Raw genomic sequence first — 15,805 nt, 5'->3', positions numbered from 1 at the left:
ATGTGTCTTTTATTTCAATTCATCACTCCTAAATGAGTTAAATGAATTAAAAAAAGAATGTTGTATAAACAGATAATCAGTGATAATACTATAAATATAACTCATTGGGAAAAAAATCCTTTCACACATTGTATGATGATTTTATTCATCCATGCTTACAGATGTAAACTAATAATTTATAGTGGACTTAAAATGCTAAATAGAGGGAAATCAGGTTTTGTGTTAGCTGGCTGTGCTAGTTTTGACCCGCTGTTAAACTATCTCTAGCTAGGTTTGACCTCTTCACCTCTACAGCACCATATTACACCAGATCCACAGTAAGTATAAATGTCCTCAGTGGGGATTTTACAAGATGAAGTTGTATTTAGTGACTGTGTTGTACTGGAATGTGTTATATTTTAAGGGTGTTTCTAATTGAACAAAATGTCAACTTTAATTTTGACCACAATAATAAACAGTTGGTTTTCGACCACATTTGTAAAATTTGAGCCTGATAGACTTTGAAATGTATTGAGTAAATAGATCCATAGATTACAAATGTAGATAAATAGACATAAATAACATTCCTTTATGTCCAAACATTGTAGAATCTACAGTTGACATGCATCAAAACATTTATGCCTCTTTTTCATGAATGAGAACAAGCTGTCTTGAAAAATAAACTGCAACTAATTGCTCCTTTTATCTTTCCAATTAAAACCTGAATCTTAATCTGAGTGGTCTTTTTCTTGTTTTGATCGCTCATTATGAGCAACAGCCTTTTAATCATTACCAAAACCAAAGTATTGCTGATGAATTCATCACTGAGGGAGGACAGGTTATTTACACTCCTAATTTTCACGACTCTCCCACCACGCAGGGCCACCTCTGAGGCCGATCCCTCGGTGACTGGGTTTAATTGACAACATGGATGTGTTGGCAAATATAGGTGCTAACTGATAGCATTTCCCATCCTGACTCACTCAGGTGTGTATGTGTGAGAGGATGTGAGGAGGTTGTTAAAATGGTGCTGAGGATCAATAGGGGGTTGTTGTTCGTGAAAGACCTTTCAGGATAAACATCAGTAAGGTGGTATCACAAGTTGTCATGGGTGATGTTTGTGAAATGTATCTGAGATGTCTCTACCTTCAGCTGCCTGTATAAATATTCGGCTGTGACAGCTCGACTCCCCCTACATCTCGATGAAACGGCTCAGCTGCATTAGGTAATCTCACCCGTATCCAAATGAGATGGTAATGCCTTCACTTAGGGAATTCAGCAACACGCAGCCACACCTAGGATAGGGCTGCGCACCTCAAATTGGACTAATAATAGAGCCTCCGTTCTCTTAACACGGAATCTATAAAATAAGCTTCAAAAAGGAGATCAACTATATGGGTCAGTGGGATTTCTGTGAGAGAAAAAAAAATGGAGAGAGTAAACCAAAAGAGAATATGCCTTGCTGACAACAGATCTAAGGAGTACAGTAGCTAATAAGAAAAATTATTTGGGCAGAGTAAATGCTCAGAACTTTAATTAATGGAGCTGGTTTTAACTGATTGAAAGGGAATACATGTCCATGCTTGTTCGAGCGAGCCTAATTATTTTCAAACCCTTGATTGTCTAAATAGGCTTTATAAATAAAAGCACAAGTGGCTTGAAATATTCAAAGAAATAATTTTAGAACTGGGAATGATCAAAGAGCTGGCGTTCAGAACTTCTGTGATCTGTGAACTAGAATACATGGGGACTTCAGTCCTCCACGCTGCATCGGCCGAGGTTTCATTTTAACTTTAGAGAAGACGCACACACCACTACTCCACCCCAACATCTGCCTCTCGGGGTACAATAAAAGACATTTATTAGCTCCTATCTTTGCCCACACATTAAACTGAACTATTAAAACAACAGCATCAATGAATTCCCACGATCTGATCTGATCCGATCTATAGTAACGGATTAACAAAATGCAGTAACTGCAAAGTATGTTTTATTTTGGAGATGAATAATGAATCCAGATAATTATGTCAGCTACTTCAAGCTGCCTCCAGCATCTCGCTCACATGTGTGCATAACCAACAGCCCCTTTCTGACTCCTGATACTTTCACTCTGTTGTGTAATTAGCTTGTATTTTCACTTTAATGTTTTGACAAAAGAAAGTTAATGTTCAGTATTTCAAAACGTGTGCACAAAAAAAGCACAGTTTGATACTGACAGCGCAGTCGCTTGGTAATGAACTGGAAGGAAGGAGTGGTTTTTATTTCTCCTGGGCTGCTCGGCATTATTCATGTATCTTATATACATGGTATATTTTGAATGAAATGAATGCAGAGAGAATAGTTAATTAGCTAGATGTGTTCAGTCAAATGGGGATCGTACTGGTGAAGTACGGAATATGCAAAGTTTTCAGTTATTAATTTAATGCTGGGCTTTAACTTCTTAGATCTTTTCGGTCTTCCACACCGAAATGTTTTTGAGGAATCTGATTTTATTTTAAATGATGTGAGACCTGTCAAAGGCAGGGATGTTTGCATTTGTTAGAAAATATGCTCTTTTCTGGCAGATGAAAGTTTCTGAGACTTTAAATTACATAACAAAAAAAAAATACGACAGGAACTGGAGGTACAAACATTCGGATGTTGCATATGGGATGAATCTGATCTGATCCCCTGCCTCCGCTAAGTACCAAGAACACACGATTGTTTTCTGTAGACTAAAACACATGCTGTTTCACAAAGACATGTGTGACAGGGTAAACTTCTCAGGTTTAAGTCAGCAGTGACATTGGTGTTGGGCTGATCTTTGATATGCGTGCCGACAAAAACGCAAAAATACATTTTGTAAGTCCCATAACCTTAATGTAGTACATTTTGATCCAAGGTTCTGCCGCCTTATTGATTATAAAAATGATGGAAACAGACCCTCACTTCACTTTGTCACTCTTACCTCTGTTACCTAGGCAACATTACCTGTGTCCACTTACTTATTCACTTTTAACTCAGTGTTCTGACAAGTTTTTGGGTTTTGAACTCAATTGCATGAATTTTCAAAATTTAAACTTGCAGGAATTCTTGCGTTGACTTTTGTCAGATCTGTGCATGTTCACTGAACTTGGGTTTTTAAGTCATAAAGTTAAAAAAAGAAAAAGAAGGAACAAAGAAATGTGGGGGCCGGGGCCGTAAGAAGAAAATGTTGGTGCGGCTTTTGTCTTTGTCAAAAACTGCCTTTTTGAAAAGAAAAAGTCATTTTTGAACCTTGACTATAAACTGTCAGGCACAGAATATCCAAAAAAAAACCCAAAAACCTGTTGATACTTTGGTCTGTGATAATGTCTGCATTTCTTTCTGTCTTGAAACGTACATGTTTCTCTCTTGTGCCTCCTCACCAGATCGGATCTTTTTCTTCCACCACAGCATCTGTAAACACAGACACTGTGCTAAAAGGTTTGTGGGGAAACAAACAAAACACACTGTAAGTTAATTTAGACTAATTTATTGGATGAGTGTTAATAAATAAAGCTGCAGTAGTTTATCTTTTATTCCTTCCTCTTGCCTCTTGAAAGAGTGTCTCTTTGTGTCGGCCACTTCAGGGTCAACACCACACCAAATCACATTTGTTCCCTACGTTAGTGTCATGGCCTTAAAGCAACATATCATCACAGTGTGGAGCTTGGTCTAACTGTAATTGAAAAAGCCCAAGGGGAATTCCTGGGTTGTGTTCCCCGACCCCACAGCCCCCCACCACGCTATACATCCATCATTGTAGCTGTAGGCCCTGAGGTGCTCTGGGGTAAAGCTGAAGGTTAATAGCGAGATCGTCATGCGTCCTCACTTACAGCCTTCTAAATACATGTGTTAGACATCAGTTGAGACTATATATAGTATCATGTCAAGTAAACGCATTAATCTGATGGCCACGTACCAAAGAGTGCATGCTCGAGTGTGTCAGCACGCGCACGTTCAGCGAATGGCCGGGCTTCAGAAGGGATGTGATCACAAACAGAATCCTTCCTTCAGATGTCGAGTTCACACGCTTGATTACACAGCCACCTTGCAATGCATACTGCAAAAGATAAAATTAAACAGTCACAATTACTCTCTGCTTTGAAACACCCTGGAATGTGATCAATGTAATTCTTTTCTTTAAGTTCAGCCTCAAACAATAGAGATTTGAGAAATCATACCAAAAAAGCCAGATTTCACAATGGAATAAAAATCATCGTTAATGAAATGCGAATGTTTTGAGAGACAGCAAAGATGATGGGCATTCGAAGGGGTCACTCTCGCACTGTTTTTTTTTTTTGTAGAATCGAAATCATTGTGCTCTTTCGGCGGCACGATCAAAGCCATCCAACAAAACACTTCAAATGCATTCTGCAAAATGTGAATCATTAAGCAGAGGCTCTAAAATGTAACCCATATTTCTCAAAGATCATGTACAGCAGACCTATTTGAAAACACCAATACCGACAAAGACATCAATTCCTGCTCAAACATGCAGATTTAAGTATATTCATCTGGCTCTTCTCATACATGAAAGCTACCAGCTGCCCTTGCCTGCAAGTGGAGGACATAAAGGCTGAGCCTGGTTGATCTCTGATGACAAGGGTCTGGAGGAGGGATTAGAGGCAAAGGGACCAAAGTTATGGTCATTCCCTTAAAAGGATGGTATTGCATCTTATAGGCCTGGAGCTTGCAGGAGTTGAAAGGGCTTCAAAGGTCCTCTCACCCCACACAACCTACTACCTACCAGAAAACTTTCAATTTCGATAGATGTGGACTTTTAAAACACAACTTTCTCAGACAAGACATGTCTGAAAAATTTTATTTTCAGTTTGTTGTTTATTCCCATTTGTATGACATATTCATCGCCACTCACATGATTGCATCCGGAAGTTATGAGCTCATAGCAGATCATTAAAGTCTCAGTGATATCTCAGAAACTAGCTGGGCGGAAATTGCCAAAATATCTGTTATGTAAGGTTTGGATAATAAATAAATAAATAAATAAATAAAGAGGCTCCTTTTTAAGAACCATCCACAGGGGTGTATTGCAATGCATCAAAAGATAAATATGCATTAGATATGAGGATAGGCGGAGCTTTTCCCTTTATCCTGCAGCATATTGGCTGTTGCTCAGTTTCTGGCACATTCTGCAACAATATTCGGAGAGCTGAGCGGTTTGAGGGGCTCGGGCTTAAATTGACAGTGGAACGACTGTTAGAGCAAATGAATGGGAGCCAAGTTGAACAAGGCCCGGTACAGGCTGGACGGCATGGTGGGGGGGGGGGGGGGGGCTGGCTGGCTGGCAAGAATCAGTCTGGTTAAATCTCAAAAGCAGATCCTGAGGATTCAGTTATGGTTTTTAAAAACACATCTGTGTATAACTGGAATGATTGCGTTACACGAAGCTTCTGCCTGTGACGGTGTGTTTAAAGAGCTTATTAATTGTCAGTCATCAAATTAACACAGACTCTGACATGAAACAGATTATCTTACGAATGTTCTCAGCAAGGTACAAGTGACATAAGCAACATATTCATTCCACGCTACTGTTTAATCTTAGTGACAGTTGCATCGCATACTGTTAAATCTTCCTGTTTGGAGCTAATTGTTTTTCACTGTTACCGTTTCCTTTATTATTCTGCTTTTTTTTTTTTTTTTGCCAAAATTGATGACAGTTTACCATGGTACGGTTACTATGTGCCACGCACGAACAGAGGGAAGGAGATATACTGGGAGTCACATAACATGTGTGTTTGGCAAAGGACACCTTCTTACCGTGGAACCACACTGGTAGAGATTACAGGGTCTTCATGGAGGAGCCACAGAGGATGACGATGGCCAGAAGCTGCAGAGATAAAGATAAATGAGGCAGAGGAACAAGAGAACCTGGTGCAAAAGGGGAAGGGGGGGGCAGAGAAGGGTGGATGAAAAGAAGGCAAGTCGTGGAGCAACAGCATCACTAGCTTGACTCGGAGAGGTTGGGGATGGGGAGGGTAGGTGAGGGGGCGGGGTGGGGTATACAGATTCAATTAAAATCGCATTTGGTCACATTGAGTAAATGCTGATACAGACCAAACTGAGTGCTTAAACCATACTTAGAAAAGAGCCAAACAGTGTAAGCGACGCGAGATGTCATACATGGTTATGATGATGCATAAAAAAGCAAAGACTTGCAGTGACAAAGCAGCCCACCCCCTGGTACACAGCTGGGGTTCAACCCAAGTATGGCATAATATCAACCCAGGGGGTAAGATAGCAGTTCAGTGGACCTCAAGGTGAAGTGATTTTATTTACATTAAATCAATGCATGCCCTGTATATCCTGTCCAAAATGGTGCCCTGGCTTGTTGCTAGGCAGAGACCGCAGGAGTAAAGATGGCGGAGGACAAGAGGCAAACTGGGAAGGGGAGGTCTAATCTGTTGTAAATACTGGGGGGGAACCATGTGGTAGGGTTCTATCTTCATAAAATATTACTCAGAATCATGAACATCGTGCTTTGATGGCGTAGTGGGAGAAATTCGCTGTTTAGGTTTCCTATTGACATCTTTCATGTCCTCACACAGCAAAGAGAAAATCGGTTCCCCATCAGTCTTCCAAACACCGTGATCATAAGTATACAATAATGTTTGTGAGCTCCGTTGTGAGGAGATTTTACTATTTTTAGGAAATGAGAAGGAAAGGTTATGTTGAGTTTTAGAAGATGAGCTCAAAGATGGAAATATGCTGAGGTTACTTTGAAAATATTGATAGTAAAGCAACACCAAGAGCATTTGATTCAAACTAATTATAAGGTTGCACCGGAGAAAGTGATTTTAGAAATTTCACGTCATTGAAGTACATCGATCAAAGCTGCTCACCTAAATTTACCAGACGAAAGCAGCGCTTCATAACAGAATTTCTTTTTGTCAGTCTCACCACTTAAAAAGATCTATCATATCGCCAGGTCACTCAACAAACAATGAAACATTTTGAACACCCCCTCCCTCCCAAAAAAATATTTTCAAAAAAGTGATAGAGAGAGCTATTTGATTTTGGGTGGGTAAATAAATGAATGAATGAAAGAATGGATAAATAAATAAATAAATAAATAAATAAATAAATAAATAAATAAATAAATAAATAAATAAATAAATAAATAAATAAATAAATAAATAAACAAATAAATAAATAAATAAATAGTAGTAGTAGTAGTAGTAGTAGTATTTCTTTATTGTTGTTATTATTATTATTATCAGATCATTCTACTTTGTCTCTGACTCTAATCCAGTGACAGTCCCCAGTTCAAACTGGTTACTATCGAAACTAAAACCAAGATACTTTGTGGAAAGCTGAAGGCTTCACTGTGGTTGATCTCAAGAAGAATTTGCAAGATGCATCATCAAAAACAGGGGAAAAAAAGATGTATTCTCATGAGCGTCAAGAGAGTCCATGCATTAACTCATAATCACACCTTTGTAAGCACATAAAATCAAAGTGCCTTCTAAGAATGCATCCACATAGGAGCAAAACATCTTTATTTTGTGCTTCTGAAGATCAGATTATAACATACAAGTATAAGTATTTAAACAAAATATATGACAGACTTTGAACATTATCCCACTTTTATTTTGTCTTACAAATAACATCCAGATAACAGGACTATGACCAAAGGCTTTTGAGCTTTGAAATAACCTAAAGCATGTTAATATGGTTGACACAGAAAGAACATCTTTTAATACAGTCTGGGGGCCTTCACCCCCGTGTATTTTTATGGACATCCATACAAATGCCCTTCCATCTAATAATTTGAGTTGCAAAATGTACAGCCTTTTTAGAGCTAGTTAGCTGTTGGTATCTAGTAAGCATATATTTCAAAGAAATGCAAAAATAATGGACTTTTGACCTGATTTTCTTTTGATATGTGTAATTCAAACTGGGCTACATTATGGCAGGCACAGTCCACATATCTAATGGTATAGACTGCTTATGTATGTACAAAGTATAAAGCTTGGCTTCTGGTGATCCAGCAGGTTCTTTTCATCAACATATTAATCCTAATTGTGACCTCTCCCACCTTCTCGATGATCAGACTAGTGCAGTACCTCCTTAGCAGGGCGAGAACAGATATTCACTGTGTGCATTATCTTCAGCTACACTCCATTAAACAACCATCACCTGTTCGTCAAACTGGTCACTCCATTTCGGATCACTCTCCCTCTTCAGGAGGTAATTTTGTCGGAGACATGGTGCAATGTTTGACACAGGAAATACGGAGTGTAAGCAAGGAATTGGACATACAGCCAGTTTACCTACAGAGGCTTTAAGCTCTGTCTCAGGGATGAGATTGAATTCAAACTAAGCTGAAAGCAAATAAATAATTTTGTCTAATTACTTATAAAATAAATGGGTTTCTGTTTTGATTTAAATGCAAGACCGTTGAAAAATCAGTGATCCAAGAAAGTTGAAAAATCAGTGGAATAAATGAAAGCAGAACTTTAACTTTAGTAACATGAAGGAAATACTAACGGGAACCCCATAAAGGAATCTCTCCGTTATTAAAACTTTTATTAGCAGCCACAAGAAACCGGACGCCATACATCTGTCCACTTTCACTGGTGTAAAGTAAATAACAAATCTATGAATCCATTCTCAAAGTGAGGCATTCACTTGGAATGAAAAATATAAAACCTCAAAAAAAGACAAACTTTGAGTTTGTCAATCTACAAATAAAAGAATATATAGACATATATGTATATTAAATGGAGGTAGAAATCTCCAAATTAATATGTGGAGGTACATGAGGTCGTGCTGACTGAAACACAGAATGTGTGTGACCTTGGGCTAATACACCTGTATCCAAAGAGACGCGTTCAAGCGCATCCGGAAAACTAAAATCTGATCCAGAGGGTGCGTTTATCGGCACATTTCAGTTATTCTTACTCTATTTTAACTCTTTAGATGTTTTTAATTCTTTCGCAGGAGAGTTACTTGTTAGATACTTATGAGCTAAAGGTCATCTCAGGTCTTGACATCTATAAAATCTGAATAAATCGCCTGTTTGTGAGAGTATCCTCCGGATTCGTGCACAACTTTGCACAAAATTGCAAATCTGCATATACGGCGAGTAAGACATTATAAACTTTAAAAAAAAAAAAAAAAGTCCGAGAACACGATGCAAATGCATTGATTGTGGTTAACCTCACACGTCTGATCAAAGAGAATATAGACACTTTAATTAAATATAGAATACATGATTAATTATACAGCAGCCTTATGTACAGTAGAACCGTATGCTAATTAAACGTGTTTAATATTATCACGAACACTGGTTTTTTTTGCTCACATTGGTCTCACGCTGCACAGAAATGTGGAATATAGGCTTACACATATAGTACAAACAAGGATATGAATGTGAAATTAAAAGGGGGAGAAAAAAAGGAACTTTTTCGAGGAGAGAAAACTACTGAGCTTTGCATTATCTTAATTACAGACAAATCATGCTGCGGGCCCAGCGCGCTGCTGTTTAGGTCTCCAAATGTAAGACCTGTTAGATATTTATGCAAACTTCCGACACACATTCAATTACAAGAATGATGCTTCTATGTTCCCCACATACATTAGTTTACATTCAACATAAAGCCCCCCCCCACTTCAACAAGAGGTTACATTCAGTTAGAGGCTTCCTCGTACTTTTCAAATAAGAGCCTCTAAGTTCAGAAGAATCCACTCGATTTCTTTAAAATCTTCTGTCATATTTTTTTTTACAACTCTCTAGATATATTTAATAATTATATAACACAGTTATAGGGAATGGAAATGTGAATTTTGTTCGGGGTCGTATATCCTAAAATGTGAGACATTTCTAAACCCAATCAAACAAATACAGCTCGCCACATGTCACCGGGATGACTCAGGACGCGTCACAAAATATTTGACATGTCTGCTTGTGTCTATTTTCTAGGGATTACTAGAAAATAATGACTAGATGTTTTTAGACCCCCCCCCCTTCCAAAAAAAAAATTGGCGGCGTCCCAGCAGTAACTCAGAGAGACGGGACGTTGTTACACTGCTTTGGTGGGAACGAGTCCACGCCGCTGTGGCATGTGTACCATCCGTTCACAATACTTTTCTGAAAGGGAGAAGTGGAAGGGAAAGTCCTTGAGCTCTGGCCGAACGTGGGACCTGTCTGGCCGCAGGGGTGCTGGGAGGACTGGGACCTGTAGCTGCTTCTCTGGAGCAACAAAGGGTCCAGGAGGGGCTGTGACCTGTGCGCGCAGTAGTCCAAACTGCTGTCAAACGCGTGATGGAAACGTGACCTCAGGGTCGATTCGTCTCGACCCTCTGGGGACAGTGGAACATCTTGAGTCGAGGTGGGGGGGTGAGTCGGGCTGAGGCTGATCTGGTTTCCATCCGGGACTCGGATTGACGCAGTCCTCGCCGTGTGACCCTCGTCACCGTTACGCGCGTCACCTCTTTTGGGGTCCGGGGCCTTGTTGCTGTGGAGCTTCATGTGCTTCCGTAGGGAACTTGGGTGGGTGTAACACTTGTCGCAGCCCCTGACCTTGCACATGTAGGGTTTATCGCTGGAGTGTACGTGAGAGTGTTTCTTTCTGTCGCTGCTGTTCGCAAACCTCCGGTTGCATCCCTCGAACTCACATTTAAAAGGTTTTTCACCTAAAGGTGAAATAAGAGAAAAGTTTGAGTTATGAAAATGTTTTAAGAGGCCCACATATACTCTGGGCTTAAATTCTCATAAATGACATAGACAGGTCCAGATGTATAGAAAATGATTCTGTGAAGTCGAAATAAACAGCCTCATTCGACCGAGATAAGAGGCAATCCGATTGTCAGCTGTCGGTCAGTGATTTCATCCACGGAGCCTGTTCGAATCAAACCTGGATGATAACATCTTGAAATGTCACATTGTTCTTATAAATAACCTCAGACATTTTCTTGGAGTTTTTTTTTTTTTTTTTTAACTGTAGATTTTCTAGTCGCTCGAACTTTTTACGCAGTCCTCCTCGCAACAAGTGAGGCAGTTAATCCGCAGACTAAAGCAACAAGGTTGTGGTGAGGCACTGACCATCATGAACATGTCACAGCAAATGCAAAGATTGGTATAAATCGAGTAACGAAACACGGAGTGAATTAAGGTTCAATGAGTGTTAATTAATCATCTGGCTCAAAATTGCCAGCTGCGCTCCGTCCCTCCAGAGAAACCCCCTGACGCACCGGACAATCAGGACGGGCGACAAAATAAAACTTTAATACATTCTGGTAGGATAAATCATCACTCTGCATTTAAATGTATGAAGGTTCTCAGGAATTTAAAAATGTAAGTAGCATTTCGTGACATAAATTATGTCTGCTTGTGTCTAATTAACACACCAGCACTTCCAGTTCAGTCATTCAAATATCATTACGCGTCCCCTTTCCTTTAGTCAGTAAACACAATTACACTGCTCGCAAAAGGGAAGAGTAAAATTTTATTTCCCCCAGCCTCTTCTTTTTTTTAGAAGGTCATTGATTTAATTGAATTGATTTTAATTTAGATGCCTACATTTCAGAATAACTACACCTCGTGAGATCACGATTCTAATCCAGCAGTGTGTGGAAATAAACTAAGACTGCACATAAAAACCCTTCTAATGGAAGATATTACCAAAACAAATCTACAATTTAAAATTTAAACTGGTTTTATGACATGGTGTTTCAGTATTTTGTGAAAAGGCGCATGCAGGTCTCATTCGGGAGCATTATAGAAGGCCATAAATTAATAATACTTTAAGAAACGTGACTCGTTCTGTTTGCATTGATAATTACTTCCCTTTGTTGACTTATGCCATCCGTTTGCTCAACTTTGTATTTCCTACTACCTCACTGTGTGATGTTCTGTTCTTGAGCACAGGAGATGCATCCCTGGGAGGCAGAGGCAGCGTAACGGCTACGTCACAGCTCTCCGGTACCCCAGGATTTATTTAATAATTTCACTGAATGAAGTGAGAGAGGCACCCACTCTACGAGGCCTGCAGACTGTACTCGTTTGTAACTGGCTGGCTGCTGTTCATCCATGGTTCCTGCATGGAGCCTGCAGGAGTACACACTACCCCACCCCCCACCCCCCAAACCAGGCAACACGAGACGGCGAGAAGTATAGCACACAATCTTTATATGACAATTTAATAAAAAATGAAGGCCTTAATGACATCAACATCATAAAAAAATAACAATAACATTTTAATGTTATTCTTAAAAAGAATTGTAACAAAAAGAGAAAAAAAAATAATGACAGAATTAACAAATAAAAATGTGTCCTCGTGGATAAACATCCACAGCATGTGTAAATATTTACGTCATGAAAGAGTATGCATCTTTTTAAAAAAATCCACATTTTATTTATAATAACTAATTAAAATGACATATTACATAAGGTAAAGTATATATTATTATTTTTATTTATTTTTTTTTAATTATTATTATTATTATTATTGATTGTTAACTAACCTGTATGAGTCCTCTTGTGAATCTTCAGATTTTCTGATCTTGCAAAAACTTTCTTGCAGCCATGAAAGGGGCAGGGAAAGGGCTTTTCCCCTGTGTGCACTCTGACGTGGTTCACCAGCTTGTATTTGGCTTTGAAAGGCTTCCTGTCTCTCGGACAATTCTCCCAGTGACAAATATATTCAGACTGCTCTGGTCCTCCGACGTGCTCCACTGTCACATGGGTGACAAGTTCATACATAGTCCCGAAGGCTCTGGAGCAAGGCAGCTTCCTAGCCCCCTCTTGGCAGTCAGTCCACTTGCACACCAGCTCATGCTTCACTGTTTGTTTGGAGCACCTGAGGAACGCGTCGCCACCTCCTCCACGCTGAATTGCCATGTTGAGGGGTTTGTAGAGACCCAGGAATTGTGTGACAAGCTGCTGGCTGTTTCCCTTGTTGACAGCTTGACCATAAGGGTGAGTCCGGGTGAGGAGGTCGCCTGGTAGACCCAGCATCATCTGGTTGCCGAGATCTCGGGATGCGTCGGTGGAGGCGTGGGCCTGCTCCTGATAAGTCGTGAAAAAAGAATGGCTTCTGTTGTCCCTGCAGCCATGAAAGTCACGATACCGTCCAAATCCGCCATGTTGGTTAGTTCTTGATGCCAGTTGATCAGTGACGGGTGGCATGCCGGTTCCAGACAGATTGCCTCCAATGATAATGCCCCTAGGGCTGTGCTCTAACCGATGGCTGGGGTATCCAGAGTCTGAAAAATTGGGAACCGAATGGTCAACATATGCAGTGGACCTCGACTCAGGGTAGTCTCGCAAATTGTGCGAGGGGCAGAGTTTTAAGGAACTGCCAGTGGGGTGTCCCATGTGCTCTCCTGCCAAAGGTGGCAGCACCACGCTGGGTTCAGTATTGCTCTCGCCGGGGTTGACGCATGAGAGAGGGCAGCCACTAAACCTCGAGAGGCTTGTCATGTTTTGTTGTGAGTTTTTTTGGCTATGAGTTTGCAAAATCAAACCACTTCAGCACTCAGGATACACCAAAGAAATTCAGTTTCCATTTCCCCCTTGTTTGTATATCATCTGCATGTGAAAATCTTTGCCATGAACTTCGCAGAAGTATGAACAAGACTCAATTTCGTTAAAGTTGGTGTGAGTCCCATTGCCGTTCACTTTGCCCTCTTGATTTGTGGCAATAACGGTGGTAGTAAAAATGCTTCGAAAGAGGCCATGGTGCAATATAAAAGCACAGCAGGCAAACCTGCTTTTAAAAAGGGAGCGTTGGGATTGGTTGGAATGCGCCGTGATTGACAGGAGCTGGGTTTGTTTTAAAAGGGACACGCAGGCGTTCACCGCACGACTCCGTTTTCACATATCTCACAGAAAAAAGCTTTGAAATGTGCCACGATACTTGCTGCCTCTTTAACTCTGGGTGCCTTCTTATGAGATCTCTTTCTCCAAATCTCTACACGGGCCTATATGAAAAATGTAAAGGTTAAATGTTTAGTAATAATCACCAGACAAGAGTCAAGTGATTTAAACGTGTGCAGAAGGGAAGACAATCTATTCCTGTTTTCTTGGAAATCTTGCAAGAGCAAAAACGTTGCAGTCCTGACCTGAAATAGGAAAATAGACACTGGTCCAAAAAAATAGAAATAAATAAATAAATAAATAAATAAATAAAAATGCTATTTGGATCAGCGCAATTGCAAACAGCAAATGACAGTCTTGTAGGAAAGTTCACATAATTACTTAATGTATTTAAAATTATTTCAAATATTATTTACATATTTACGTCATTTATATGACAGTAAAGATGAGGGATTTCATCAACTTGAATGCCTACATTACTGTTCTCTCAGAAACAGACACCTTTATTTTATAGCAGCCGGGAGAGAATTACTTGACCTCACGACTAAAACTTTGATATAGTGCAACAAGTAGTTCTATGAAACATCAAAATAAAACCTCAACTTAATTCACAAATACATTCATACAACATGCTATCGTATAGGTTGATCTATGAGCCCTTTTATAACTTGTGCACCTTTTCTTTTAAAGTTAAATAAATCATGATTTATGTATTATTAAAGAAGGTGAATATTGCTCCTCACAGGCAGATGTAAGGGGGGGAAAAAGCTGCGTATAATGCAGATTAAAAAAAACGTGACAAGGAGCAGTGATCACGCCTCACTGTCTGTGAGAAACTCCAAAACTTCCCTCCTTCGGGGTGCTGTGAGGACAGCAGCTCTCCTCTCTCCTCTCTGGAGGCGCAGATCGCCGCACGGTTGCGCATTGACGTGTCTCTGACGCTATCAGCTCACTTTATCCCACCAAAGAGCAGTTTATCCAAATTGTTTTGTCCGTTTTTCTTGTATTTAAATCTAAAAGACGGGGCGTGGACCGGTGCTCATTGGTTTAAGGAGAAAACACTCCATATTCCCAAAGGCTGCAGCTGTTTGAAATTTTCTCCAGAAAAATCCGTTTTCCACGTCTTATATGTTCACATCACCTGCAGAAACAAAGCGAAGTGGCCCACTTGACACTAAATGCCGCAAAGTAGGAGACAGAAATGGCTTAATTCAGCCAAGATAGTAATGGACGATCATGTTTGTCAACCTTTAACCCGATCCATTTCCGAAAACGATTGAGGTTGAGGGCATTTAAACCCAAAGTTTCCAATCTGTCATTCAGGAAGCATAAAAGACTGACAGAGCAGCGCCCCAAAGATTCCTGCTCCACATATGGGACGATGGAAAAACTGCACTTTAAATTATAACCCGATATGAGGAAGTTTAAGCTCACATGGCAAACAACAGCAATTAGAATGTGCGTCATTGACTGACTTGATAACTGAACTGGAGCTAATAATTTGTATGAAACACTCATTACATTTGTCTAGATGTTCAACTGGCTTTTAATGCGTCCATAAACTCCTGTTTCAGCTCACAAGTACGTCCAGCAAAAATATTAAAAAACGCATAAGGGTATTGTTTAATTAGTGTATGCACATGTTTACAATCTGCTAAAGGAGTTCAGCACAATTTTCATTACAGCCATATATACAGATAGAATGCAGTTAGTTTCAGAGTGATGATATTGTATAGGGATTATTATTCTTTCTATTTCCGGTATTTTTTTTTTAACCTAATATATAAAAATAGTCAATTCTACAAAAATGTGAGGCATGAATATAGAAGATGTCAGTTCACCTATCTGCACTGTAATCTTTTCTTTTCTGTAATCCCTCCCAACCCTATATCAAGTAATTTATGTTGGTTTCTTGACAGGCCACTGACTGCTGCACACAAACCATCACTCACAACAATCAAAACATTTGTGTCAGGGAACATT

At 39.7% G+C, this 15,805-nt stretch overlaps 1 protein-coding gene and 1 long non-coding RNA gene across 4 annotated transcripts in view; both read right to left on the bottom strand.

Annotated features, from left to right (window-relative positions):
• Window positions 1-15,805, bottom strand: part of LOC137602278 (uncharacterized) — a 69,601-nt gene that overhangs the window by 2,846 nt on the left and 50,950 nt on the right. For 2 of the 3 annotated variants that reach the window (XR_011037145.1, XR_011037147.1), the window contains 3 exons: window positions 5,761-5,830; window positions 3,902-4,042; window positions 3,341-3,396 (listed from right to left, as the gene is read on the bottom strand). This is a non-coding gene — a long non-coding RNA (uncharacterized lncRNA). Of the gene's footprint in view, window positions 1-3,340; window positions 3,417-3,901; window positions 4,043-5,760; window positions 5,831-15,805 lie in introns of all 3 variants that reach the window. The other variant, XR_011037146.1, reaches the window with a different exon arrangement.
• On the bottom strand, window positions 7,386-13,480 carry zic6 (zic family member 6). The gene is made up of 2 exons (XM_068324848.1): window positions 12,469-13,480; window positions 7,386-10,638 (listed from the first exon to the last, which is right to left on the bottom strand). Exons 1-2 carry the CDS (start codon window positions 13,424-13,426, stop codon window positions 10,007-10,009), a joined length of 1,590 nt encoding a protein of 529 aa, XP_068180949.1. The 5' UTR covers window positions 13,427-13,480; the 3' UTR covers window positions 7,386-10,006.

Source organism: Antennarius striatus, chromosome 10 (assembly GCF_040054535.1).
Source record: "Antennarius striatus isolate MH-2024 chromosome 10, ASM4005453v1, whole genome shotgun sequence".
NCBI classification, from domain to species: domain Eukaryota; kingdom Metazoa; phylum Chordata; class Actinopteri; order Lophiiformes; family Antennariidae; genus Antennarius; species Antennarius striatus.
The sequence above is the reverse complement of the archived record's forward strand: the minus strand, read 5'-3'. Positions and strand labels throughout refer to the sequence as shown.